Genomic DNA, 13205 nt, shown 5'->3' on the forward strand with positions numbered 1-13205 from the left:
GCTATCAGAGGTGGAACTTCTGGAGGCTGGAAAAGAGAGAGAGCAAAGAGAGAGAGACACTTTGCATTGAGTATGTGGTTTCATTATTATGTGTTGTGTTCTTTTAATCTCATTTTCTGCATGCATCTGTCTAGGCAAGTGATGCCCCATTTGACTCCAGCAATGTCCAAAAAAGATCTCCTGCTGAAATCCCCAAGGGGTCAATGCCCAGCGACTCCTTAAGGGTTCAGTCTTGGGGTTTTTTTAACCCAGGCTGAAGGCAGGGGAGTTTTTAGTAGGGTCTGTAAAACCTGTAGTCTGTTGAAACAAGAATGCGTTCATCTGTATTCCTAACAGCAGGAATGTATTCCCAGTCTCCGCTTTTTCTGTGTGCAAAATTTCCCACATTTTGTAGCTTTAGTTCTGCTTTTTTGATGCTAGCATGGCATGAGCCCCAGCACAGGGGGCTGGCATTTTTAAGCGCTAGAAAGATCAAGATGATATTGTCTGCTGCTTAGAAGATGTCCTGGTCCATTGTGTAAGGCCCCTGCAATGTTAACCGTGGTGAACCCAACCCATTAGCGGCCAAGGTAGCACAGGCAAGGAATCAGTGCGTTCAGGGCTGCCAGAGCTGTGATGTGGCACTGGAGACGTGTTCCCTGGACACAGCCCAGGACAGACCATCCGTGCTGAGCAGTTGTCTGTTGCAGAGAGGCAGTCTAGCCCCACAGGGCTGGTGGGGCTGAAAGGACCAGGTTTGTGGGTCCACTTTGAATTTAGCCAATGTGCCCTGCACAGAAGCTGTTCTGCTTCTGGGAAGTGAGTTTGAAACCTCTTTGTGTGGTTGGAGGGTGCAGGGGCATTTGGGCATCATCGGGCTGCCAGTGAAAGAAGCTGTTTTGGGGCCTGGCAGGCCAAACACTGCTTCTGCCCATGACCAAGGGGATCCCTGTGTCACTTGGTTAGCTCTGTCCCTTTAGTGCTACAATCTGACTCCACCAGACCTGTCCTTCCCACAGCTGGTGGGAGTCAAAGTGAGGAGGCAGTTAGTGGATTAGGGCAGCAGAGTGAAAACCATTTTGCATTTCTATCCTGATTCTTCTGGGTGCCTTTAATTAGCGTGATTGCTCTGCACGCAATTTTGCCATGTTCTTTAGCTCCCCTGGTTAGAATAATTATTCCCCCAGCTCCTTTTGTTCCAATTCCTGATCGCTTTCAAAGTCTCCCGTTAAAAGCCATTAAATCTGTAATGTAAAGTGAGAGTAAATGTTCAGCAGCATTATGCTCTCAGCCCCACACGTGTGTGTGTTCGCACGCTTGCCAGCCCCTTTCCTGCACTCATCTTTTCCCTCTCACGTGCTGTGCTGATGCACCACTGTGCTCTGTTTTTCACTCACATGCTTCCCCACCTGCCATCCCGTGTGTCCCACACATGCTGGGTTGTGCACACACTGTCCCCACTCTGCATTGGCACTTTTGCTGTTACTCTATTTCCTCTCCACATGGATATTTCTGACCCTGAGTTTGCCTTCAGGGCCATGAACTGTGATCTCTTACATTGCACTGTTTTGCCCTGTCTGGGCACCTCTCACTTGGAAGAGCGCAGTATGTAGCTGAGGATACCTTCTTGGCTGGAGTGACAGGCAGGACTTCCTCTGTCTGCTGCACGATAGATGATGGAGATGAGAAAAAAACTTTTTATTTACATAAAGCAGTTTCACTTTTTCTCAAGTGTGACATCTTTTGGTGGAAGGAAAATGGCTTTTGGACAGTTGCTTTCCTGGGAGTTTTTATGTTGCAGTGCCTCCTTGTCTGGTGGTCAGGGAGCTTGGCCTCTTTTCTGTTGCTCTCTGTCTCTGATCTGTGCTGATATTTGATCAGCACATGCTGATGACACAAGTGGGACAGACAGACACAAAGGCTTGCAAAAAATTATATGATGTAAAATAAGATTGGGATGAAGTGCTTCAAATGCCTTGTGCATTTTGGTGACCTGATGAGAGAGAGAAAGACAGACTTTCTGACCCAAAGTGAAACTGGGACAGAGAAGGGTCTGGCAGTCATGTAGTTCATTAAGCTTGGAGCTAGCTGCCAGAGAAAAAATTCAAAGCTAGGCTACTTGCTGGAAAAAGTCTGCAGAAAAGAAACCCTAGTCTTCCTCCCTCCTTTGAATGAGGATGCCTAATTCACAGTAGCCATGCATTTTTGGCTTTGGGCTTCATCTGTTACCCTGCTGTGATGTGTAAGACCTTCCTCTGCGACACTCATCCTCCTCTGTAGTGTGGAACAAGGCTGGTCCTGGACACCAGGCCCCATCCCTCCTGCAGGCACCAGGGTGGCCTGCTTGGGGGCTTTTCTCTCATCTCATCTTTGCTTTGCTGGTGGCAAGGGGAAAGGGCCTTTCCTTGCATTCATACCTTTCTCCCCCACTGAAATATGCTGTGTTTTATGTGTGTTTTGTGGGAGTGATGCCTCTTCTCCCCTCCTGCAGAATGAAGGCCACCACAAATACCTGCCACTTGTTTAGTTGGCACTACCAGAATTGTTCCCTAGGAGCAACATGTTCCCAGTGCAAATCTATTTTGCTCCATTTGCTGTAAGACAGCAGGGTCTTCTCTTCACCTGAGGAAAGCACAGCCTTCCCTGTGCCCTAGGTTGTGTGTTTTGAGCTTGCCACCCGCTGGCAGGTACCGAAGCATGGTCTTGAAACAAAAACTGGAGTTGGGAGCCCTCCCCTGGAAAGCTTAATGACACTTCTCTAATATATTTTGCTGCAGATGCCAACTTCTTTTGAGAACCAGCTAATGGGGCAATCATCAAGGGAGGAAAAACCATGATAGTAGCCTTCATTTCCAAAACAACTGGCAGAATGGGAATGCTGGAGAAACACAGGTGAAGGGCAATAACGCCAGACCACACAGCATCCAAACAGCCTAAAAAAACAACAAAACCTCATTCTTTGAAGTGCCCTGCTGCTCTCCATGCTTTTTCGCCCTCAGCTCTTCCTCTTACCATTTATAACTCCTCTGTAGTGCTGTGCGCCTCCTTGCCTGCTGAGATCTCTGGAGCACCTCACTTCTAAAGCCCTGGTTTCCATCCTCAGTCTGTAAACTCCATTAAATTGAGTTTTCCCACAGGAAGCTCCTCCTGACACTTCAGGCTCTCTGGCTCGTGTTGCTCCTGGGCTTCCTGGAGGGCAGCTCTGTCCTTCCTAGATGACACAAGGTATTGCTGGAGCAGATGGCAGAGTAAAGAGACTTGAGCAAACAAAAATCTACCCTGGGTCTTGATTAGCTCCTCTGTCAGCCTTCTCCTGTCCTCTGAGGACCTGGAGAGCATCTTTGGCACTGTCTAAGCAGGGATGGTCCCAGCTGTAGACTACAGCAGTTGTGGGCTTCCCTATCCACCATACATATCCCCATTGGTGTCTGTTCTTTCACCCCTGCCATCTGGCTATACCAAACACTACTGTCCCAATTCCAGAGCACTGGGGCTCCTGGGGAGGGCCGGCGGCTGGGAGTTGGGGCTCTTCCCTGCTCAGTGCTCACACCCGGCATTGGTTCCCCCAGGGACCTTGGACAAATTGTGTTCCTGTTCTGTGCCACAGTTTTGCCATCTGCGTAATGAATATAACAGCTCCTGCCTCCCAAGAGAATAAGCAAGGCGTAACAAATTAATGTTTATGAAGCGCTCACTGGCTGAAAAGAAGTTTATAAGAGGACTGTTGCTGTTCTAACTCAGGGGCTTCCTTTGCTGGTTAGCTCTTTGATGTGGCAGTCTATGGTACTGGTGGATCAACTGTACCATAATTGGAATTAATCAGCAGTTAAGGAACACAAGCCAACCAGAATCTTTCCCGGTGGATATTCATTTCTGGGCAAATTAGTCAGTGGTTCCAATAACTTTGTAAAAATGCTTAGGGTAACTATTCCTGTCTGAAGCGGCTGGGGAACAGAGACAGTGTCAGAAGAACACCAATACCTGTCAGGCAAAGGGGAAATGAGAAGCTTTTGTAAAACTGTGCACAGTTCTTAAATTGGCAGCACTCTGAGAGCTAACTTAAAAAAAATGACAAAAGAATTTATTTGAAAACCAAAGTGGTGAAAATGATGTATTGCTTGTTGGGATGGGATCTTTCATGCAGGGTCTCACGGGCTTTGTGGAGTGTAGAGGCAGAGGTAATGCACAACTGTGAGAAAYGAGGACCCACGGAGGTAGGGAGACACTGTTGTTCCTCCAGGCACTGAGAATTACAAAGGAGAAGGTTCCTGGACACTGTGCTGCAAGCACACAGAGAAACAGAGCCGAGGAATAGCTTGATAAAGCCCATGATAGCAGCTAAAACCAAACTCTCATTTGAAAATTGTTTCCTGCAGCTTGTTTTCACAGCCAACCTATAAACCCCAAGAGCTTTGCCACGCACTTTCACATTGTTGTGGGTGTCGTGAGGAACAGAACAAGCCACCCTCTTCACTCAGATACCTTTTCCTTTTCTCTGACCCCATGCAACTGAAATGAGGCAGAGGCTAAGCTCTGTATATTGTGGATGAATTTGTTGGGTGCCCAGTCCTTCCCCCTTCCCTGGTCCTCTTACAAATAATTCCACATACTCTGGCTTCAATCTAATGAAAACAAAATTGAGGAGGCCCAACTGATCTGGCTGCTTTCCATCACACAAGGGGCCTCTGACTGGCTTTAAATAGTTACACCTCTGTGCAGTCTAGAAAAAAAGCACTTGCCGTGCCTCTAGACAGGACAAATATCTCCAGCTCAAATCACAGGGCATCTCAGTTGCTGCAGCATACTTGGAAACAGATTCTTGGTCTTAATTTTTTTTTTTTTTTTTGGGGGGGGGGGTGTTTTTCTTTTTCTCCTTTCTTTTTTCTCCCTGGTAAATGCTTTCCCACTTTGGGGCTTTTCCTAAGGGGGAATGGTGGGGAATCTTGGAGCTCTGCCTTCTAAGCTATCAGGCTACAACATTTAGTATCTTGGAACTACTCCATCCGTGAAGGAGTTCCAGAAAAAACAAACTTGTGATCCTGGTTAATATGGAAATGGCTCACATTAACGGAGGCAACAGCAGAAATATTATGGATACTGGAATTCCTCCGACCAAAGGTTTAATGAATTTGACATAGTCTTAGGAGTTCATTTCATGGAAAGCCATGAACACTACTCTTTTCTCAAGGAACATTGTTCAGCTGTTGAGTTTCTGCAGCGTTCTCCTATCCCTTTCTATGCTCTAGTTAAGCATGAGAGAAATTTGTGTAGAAATGAGATCTTCTGGACCCATTTGATCCTGCTGTTTCTCTTGCTTTCAGACCATCTCTTCCCTTTCTTGCCCACAAACACACGCAGTGTGTTTCCTCTGCTTGTGATTTTGCAGTTGTGGAGAAGATGAAGATGCCACAAATTGTAGCTAGAGCTCCATCTAGCACATTCCCAGGAGGTTTCCAATGACTTCAGGTTTCATAGACCAAAGTGGGAGACTTATGTATGAGGTTAATCATGGAAAAAGAACAACAAGACAAGGTGAGCTTCCATGAACAGGGATAAAGACCCTGATTCCATGAAAACTAACAGCCATAGGCATTGTTGTAGCTCTCAGAATCTTTCTGTGACTCTTAAAGGAGCTGTATCTACTTGAAGATGTGCTTGATGTCTGTATATCAGTGTGAAATTCTTCTGTGGGCTGAATTTCTGTGGGCAGTTGTCCACTATTGGTCAATAACCGGTGTAAATGAGAGGAGGCCAGGCCCTTTGACTTTACCTTGGGCTACAGAGGAGATTGTGTGTCTACCTGCAGTTAAGAGCATCGGGGAGAACCTCTTGGTGTGACTGTGGTGACCTTCTGTGACCTTCCTTTCTGTGGCAAGCAAAGCCTCAGGCCCGGTTGCATCTAGCCCTGTCTGGTATATGTGAGAGGAAAAAGCAAAGAGAAAGGATTTGGGATATAGCACTGCATATGAACCCATGCATGACAGGAGTCTTGGAGCACTGTGTTGCTTTCCGCTTAGGTATAGACATATCACTCCTGGCTTTGGCTAGATGGATTGCAGCTTTCTTTGTTCTGGATGCAGGCCAGTATTGATGGTTTTCATGCCTTCCTTGATGCTATTCATACTTGATATCTGTGCATTGGGAAAGATAAAATGTGTACTGGTTTTTGAGTCTCCTGTTGCTTTCCTTTATTTTACAAATTCTGCTGTAACATAGAAGAGGGGTCTATCACCCAATATAGGCCTTGTGGATAGCAGAGATGTTTGGCCAGCTTGTTGCCCTTAATTTGCTATTATTTGACTCATTTTTGCCAGACACAACATGGCAACCCATTGTTTTTCTGATCCCTTCCCATAGTAATTTATGCTGCTGTTATAAAGGCAGCTTCCATCCATCTCTAATCAAGGGTTTTCAAAATGGGGCTGCACCGCTGCCATTGACACGTTGGATGGGGCTGCCATGGGGAATTATGCCTCTTTTTCTGTGTTGGTTTCTGAAGTTCTCAGAATCACATTCCCATTCTGCTCTTCTCATGTGATTTTGAGCAGTCTGAGATTTTGAAAGCCCTGGAAGCATGGTATTTTTAAATTATTGCAGTTTTATCAGGAGGCAAACAGGGAAGGGGAGATGAAGTTTGCTCTTTGTCTCCTTAGCCTTGCTCTCAGTCAGTGGAGGCAGGTGTACCCAAACCTTGCGAGGCACTGTCAGCAGGCTCGGCGGCGCATGTGCATGGGGTAGAGTGGCTTGGACCCATGAGCCAGGGTGTTGGAAAACTAAAGACAGCTCTGGAGGATTAGGTGGACGGCCGAGGTTGAAGGCGGAAACTGATCTCATGATTCAGTTGCCTTCAATTTTCTTGTCCTTTCATTGCCACATCCTTCTAGCCTGCTTAGGGAAATGCCCCATCTGCCCCGTCCATCTCAAACTATTAGACTTGCACACCACGTCTGAGCTCATTTCTCCGTCCCTGTTCTCCAACACTCTCCATACATTTGTTCCACTACCATACCATGGCTGTTAGGAAAGAAGGACAGCATCATGTTTTAATTTTAGAAGTAATCTCACTAGACAAGGGAAAAGTGCAAAGTTTAATCTGTCAGACCCTTCCTAATTTTGTAAGTCTTCAGAAACACTTTCTCCTTGAATCTACAGATTTTTTTTTTTAACATCCTTACTATTTTCAGGCTTATACATTGGAGTTTCCCTCCAAATCTATAACCAGTATCCAAGCTAATACTTTTCTTCCCATTTTCCAACTTGCATTGACAAATGTGAAAGATTACAAAAAGGTTTATTTGTTTAAAATTTCACCAGCTCCTTCTAAGAAGATGAACACTTTTCTTTCTTTTTTTCTTAAAAAAAAAAAAAAGAAATTTCTAATCTAGCTTTTCAGATGCTGATAGCTTTGATGGTAGAAAGATGATGTTTTTCCTAGTAGCATCCAAACTCTGAACCTTTTGAGATTCACTCATTCTATCCCTGGACATCATAGTGAACATCCTTCATCTCACATCTGACAGGGAAGAAGTAAACCTAGCAAGAGCCTTGTTGGTTTCTGCTCCATACAAAAGAGAATGGGATTGAAGTTAGCAGTACAGAGAATGGGGTTGAAGTTAGCAGCACAGTATGGGAGATAGTAGTGAAGAAAGAGGAAAAATCAGTCAAGAAGCATGTTTTTTCCAATTCTGTGGGGACTTCAAGAAATCAGTAGGAGAGAATGACAAAATGACCTATGAGAGAATGACAAAATGACCTATGAAAGAATGCTGGGCCCTGTTCCCAGGTCCACGGTACATGTGCTCGGCCCCTAAACTTCAGAAATGTAGGCTGCTCTCCTGACACGTTCCTCGTTGTCTCTCAGTGATGACCACATAGCAGCTATGGGATAACCCCTACATCCAGGCCCATCCTTCAAAGACCCTGCTGTCAAGAGAACTCCCAGCAGCTGGGATTCAGAGCATAGTGCTGTCCATAAAGAGCAAAGCCCTTGGTGTTCCCAGACACAAGACTTACTTATCTTTCACATGTCCCTTTGCCGAGGCTCTTTGTCCCCAATGGGTTTTTAGGTCTGTTGCACGTGGTCCAGCAGAAGTGGAATTGCCTTAATTTAGCAGAGCTAGGATATACAAAGAAAATAAAGCAGCCGGGAGTGCTCCTTTGAGATGCTTGATATTGTTGAGTATAGACTTTCCCAGCTGTCCTTTGGTGACCATAAAGTATATTTATATTATGAAAAACAAAACAGGATAAATAGTGACATTCAGGGATGCCATGTTTATTTGTCTCCCACTGACTCCGATAAGAAATGGACTTAGTTTACATGCTCTTTTCCAAGCATCAGCACTTTAAACTCTGCTTTGGCTCTGAGAGTTAAGCTAGGCTCTTTCTCACTACTAATGACATTTCAGCACTTGGAATTTGCCTACAAATTTTGTTTATGATATATGAACCGAAACTGAGCCTAGCTCACTCTTCCATGTGGATCAGCCCTCCGGGGCCTCTGAGAGTAACAGATAGTCTCCCCCAAACAAGCTTAAACAGTTCCAAACCAAACAAAAAGCTTTTGTCTGCAATCTCAGGTTCATCAAAAGAGGCATGCATTTGAGGAGCAGATGGAATAAGATAGAACAGGAAAGAAATTGTAATTGGAAATGGAAAAAAAAATACAAAGAAGAAATAGAAAAAAAATTCCCTTTGATTGGCGTAGATTCAGTGTATAAAACTTTCTGTTCCCAACCTAGTGGAGGGCACCTTCCTATTGAGGTCAGCAGGGTCAATTCCCAAAGGCATCCACGTTACACTGTGCTGCTCTAGTGATACCAGACTTGGACAAGCTTACTCATTTTGTTGAAGATCCCCAAGTCATAGGAGGAGCAAGAGCATTTTCCAGACCTTAGAGCAATGATGTGGCGAAGGCATCCCAGTAATTTTCAGTCGCTGGAAGTATCCTTTTGGCCCATGAGAAGTTGACACAGATTAGAGCAACCCCAAGACTGCTGCCCTGTATGTCTTTGTCCTGGCAACTCAATGGATCTGAATGGCGGATTTTGAAAAGGTGGCACAGAAGCTTCTTTTGTTCCACATATTTGATCTGAACTAACAGCAACCTCACTGCAGCTTTAGCACTACCTTCAAAGACATATACCTATTCTTGCCATTCTTGCCAATGTCTCATTTCAGTCCATTAGGATGACCTCAATCATAGAAATAGTATTATAAATAGGTGTCTGAGAAAGTAATGTAAAAACTGATGAGCTGATACAGGAAGAGACATATATGGGTCTTTTCTGTGAGAACTTTCAGGACTTAGCACAAAAGATAATACCAAACAATGGGAGCTTCAAGTCAGGAAGAAGGCTGAACATCAGGTTATGTCCTAAGAGTGAACCAGAATATGTGCTCCTTTAGTCTGGCCTTCAGGAGAGAGGGCTGTGGGACTAGACATCTCAGCAGGAGGATTCCCTCCTGGAGCTCCCATCCATTGCTCCAGAACAGGTTTGCTCCCTCCAGTCCAGTGGAATATTTTCTTAGAAGTCTTGAATATTTGCATTTAGTTAGCTTCAGCAAATAATGTTCAAGTATTGTGTCTCTATTAGAAACATACTAGCAATGGGTTTCTCTGGCTGTGGCAATCCCACAGCAAGGGCATTTTGAAGAGATAATTAATACAGTCCTTGAAAATGTTGTATTTGCCCTGTAAGCTCCTGGGGACTGAAGGAAGTTGGATGCCTGTGTTCTCTGCTCCACTTATTTTTCCTTTTCATCTGGCCAGTATTTTTGGCAAATCCTAAACCTTCAAATTACTTCCACAGAGGTGAGGTTGTGCAAGGAGATGCCTCCAAAGTGCAGGTCTTGGGGGAGATGGGACAGCTGGGGCTAGGGTAGCCTATGGTGCTATGAGAGTCAGGGCTCCCAGCCTCGCAATGTACTCTTCTGCTTCAGATATGTCAAACCAGACTGAAAGAATTATCAGGGAAGGGTAGATATAGGAAAGATCCCCCACTTTGCTCACTCTTTGTCTATGGGAAAGATGGACTAAATAGGACTTTTCCCCCTCCCACCCCGATTAGTGGGAACCTCTGGAAAAGAGTTGTTCCCAGTTCTCCATCCAGACTTCTTGCCTGCCCCTTGTCCTCGGAGCACTTGTGCCTGCACACACCACTTGAAATGACTGTCTTTTCTTGATGGAAAAACATAGCAAGATAGCCTGGCACAGAGAGGGCATTTTGGCTTTAATTTAACTGCAGCCGTTTGCTGGTTATTCATTTGGTTCTTTTTTAATAATTATATGTGTGTCGATATCTCTCTCTTTTTTTCTAGTTTTGCTCTTTTTAGTTTTTTCGTTTACTTTATTTTGCTTTTTTCTTTTTTCTGTTTTTTTTTCCCCTTTAGGTTTCAGAGAAATTATGTTGAATCCAATAAGCCTCCCTGGACATTCCAAACCTCTTAACCAAGGCATTTATGTTGAGGATGTCAGTGTTTATTTCAGCAAAGGACGTCATGGCTTTTAAAAACTCCTTAAAAGTCCCTGTTCTGATGTCAAGTTTATAGGCTCTGCCCTCAAAATGGTGGGAAGCAGTAAGCGTGGTCTGTATGGATTGAGGTCTCCTCCTAATAGGACTCTACAGCCCTGCCTGTACACACGTTAAAGCCAACTGAAACTGTGGTTTTCTGTCACCAGATAACAGGGTTGTTCTTTTCCTCCAATGGTCGCTGTGTTCGTTAAATATCTCTGMAAGGCACAACAGCAGCAATGAAAGCAAATAAAGAAAATTAAAACCCGATTTAAAGGAGTCATCCTAATAACACAGTAAATAATTGTACTTTTGCTTTAAAATAAAACACACAACAAAACCAACCAAGCCAACCAAACTGACATCTTTAGTCATGTCCTCCCTGTTTGGAGTTTTCCTTGTAAGCTTGTGTCTTCGCAACACCCAGTGAATGCCGCCATCACCTCTTACTGTGGCAACGCGATGGGAAGTCTCCCAGAGCGAGCTGAGGCGGGGAGCCTGGAAGAAACTAAAGCAGAATGAAGACTTTTGGTAAGAACAAAGGCAGCCCCGCTCCCAGTTTTTGCACAGAAAATAATGTTGGAAGGCATAATAATGAAAAGAAAATCGTACTTCTCTAACTGGAAGAGAATGTGGTTATCTTTGAAGTGCACATATTCTAGGAGGCTTTTTTTTGTTTGTCTGTTTGTTTGTGTGCGTTAGAGCGGCTCGTTGGATCTGACTATATCGTTGTCGTACTTTGGTCTCTCCCTGCTGCTTGAATGATGAGCTTTATCTGAGGAGTTTTCTGGACTTCCCACATGGATGGAAAATCCATAGTGCAGGAGGGTCAGTGTCCTTGCCAGGACTAGGGCAGTAAGCAAAGTGGAAAAACATATCAGACGCACGCAGATCCCAGTTGCTGGGCCTTTTCCAGCCCCACTTAGCCCTCCCCTATATTCTCACCAAACTAGAGATTGATTGTATCCCAGTCATGTACACAGAGCGATCAGGTCGAGGCAGAGTGACTGAAGGGGAAGAAAAATAAGTATTCTGTTGCTTCTTCTGTGGCATAAACAGGAATATTGATCCTGTTCTCTAGTCAATATTTGTATTCTCTCCCCCTCTCCCTCCCCACTTTTGTCTTACTTCATCCAAAGCCTCTCAGATGGAAAAATAAACCCCTTGATCCTGTCCTCAAGAGAAGCCAGATACCCTCATGGCAACTTGCAGGGCTTTCCTTGGACTCTCTGGACATCATATCTATGGGAAATAAAGATCTGCTCACACATATCAGTGAAAACCTATAAGCAAGGCAGATTTTCTTTAGGGGAAAAAAACCTCCTGAAAGCTTCAGGTGTGGCCAGTTCCCTTTCTGAGAGGAGTGTTGAACCAGGAGCTGGCTCACCAGCCATTCAGCTTTGCTTGCCTTCTTGGTGGCCTGAGATGTTCTTATCACACCAGGGATGTCTCGAAATCACCAGCCCTGATGGGTCACTGCCACTGGAAAGAGTCATGGTCCCCCTCTGCCAGAATTGGGCAGAAGCCTAAGAATGGGATGTTCTGTTTCATCCTGCCTTTATGGGTGACCTGCATGAACCATCCTGGAGATTGCCAGGTAGTTTTATTATCACCTTTCCCGTAGGGATGTCCCTATGAATATTCCATTCTCTTGCTTCTTTTACTGGTTCACTCGCATAAAAAGGTAAAGTGCAATAGAAGAGCGAAGGAGAAATGATAGCAGATTGCTTTAAGTTAATGGACATGCCTTAGGGGGGCATCTGCATTAGGACAAGGAGGCCTGGTTCAGGTTGGATCACTTCAGAAACCACGACCAAATTTCCAACAATGTTTCCTGCCCAAATCAGAGCTGGAAATACAAGAGGTGCACCAAGAGAGAGGACCTGCGGCCATGTGTGATTTACACCTCAATTCTGCAGACTCACAGACTGAAGAGGAGCTTCACAAAGCATGTGAATTACTGGGTGCTTGTCTGAACTGAATTCCCCATCTCCTGAAAGTCACCCATCTGATCTGGGGATGTCTTGTCCGTCCGAACTGTCTCCTCTCCCTTGCACTGTTCAGGGGACTCTGCTCTCAACTGTGTGTATCAGTCATAGAGATACATCTGTGGGCCTGAACCAGAAGCCTATACCCAACCACCCTAGCAGAGGAAGGGTTGAATTTTGCAGCTCAGGTCCATCTCTGCCTAGAAGAAATACTCCGGACCGTACAGCATAATTTAAAGCAGTTCTCCCCACTGTGATCAATGTCTCAATTTGTTTAACACCAGTTAAAGTCTCTGGTTCCTCACTGCTGAAAACGAAAGCCAGTTATGGCCGTTTGCGATTGGTGGCTTTAAGTAGCAAGTCTAAGGATTTTTTTTAAATTTTATTTTGTTTTTAATTATTGTAAATCATTACCTCATTTTCTGTCAATGAGACTCCTCCATCTTTGAGCATTCTTATCTTGCCATAACTATCATCCTGTGCTAATGGGAAATGGGACGGTCCCTTTTCACAGAGACTATAGGGGTGTTCAATGTCTAGTTTCTTAATAAACACTTTATTTTCTAACGAAACAGCTGCATCAGGTCTCTTCTTTGAAGACAAAATAAATGAACATTCAGAATGATATGTCCTATACTCTGCTTCTTCATGAGATGTTCCATGTGCGGGGAGTTTTGATCGTTTGCTTCTTCGGGGTGGTGTGGAGGGTGGGATTGGCAGTTGT

At 44.7% G+C, this 13205-nt stretch overlaps 1 protein-coding gene across 6 annotated transcripts in view; it reads left to right on the forward strand.

Moving 5' to 3' along the window:
- NTRK3 (neurotrophic receptor tyrosine kinase 3) overlaps window positions 1–13205 on the forward strand; it is a 239082-nt gene that overhangs the window by 153758 nt on the left and 72119 nt on the right. Inside the window, exon 13 of one of the 6 annotated variants that reach the window (XM_026074107.1) lies at window positions 10372–10490. The exons of the other annotated variants lie outside the window; for them this stretch is intronic. Within the exon in view, the coding sequence (XP_025929892.1) occupies window positions 10372–10490 (119 nt within the window). Of the gene's footprint in view, window positions 1–10371; window positions 10491–13205 lie in introns of those variants that run through there. 6 annotated transcript variants of the gene reach the window in all.

This window comes from Apteryx rowi, unplaced genomic scaffold (assembly GCF_003343035.1).
Source record: "Apteryx rowi isolate R43461 unplaced genomic scaffold, aptRow1 scaffold_11, whole genome shotgun sequence".
Lineage (NCBI taxonomy): Eukaryota > Metazoa > Chordata > Aves > Apterygiformes > Apterygidae > Apteryx > Apteryx rowi.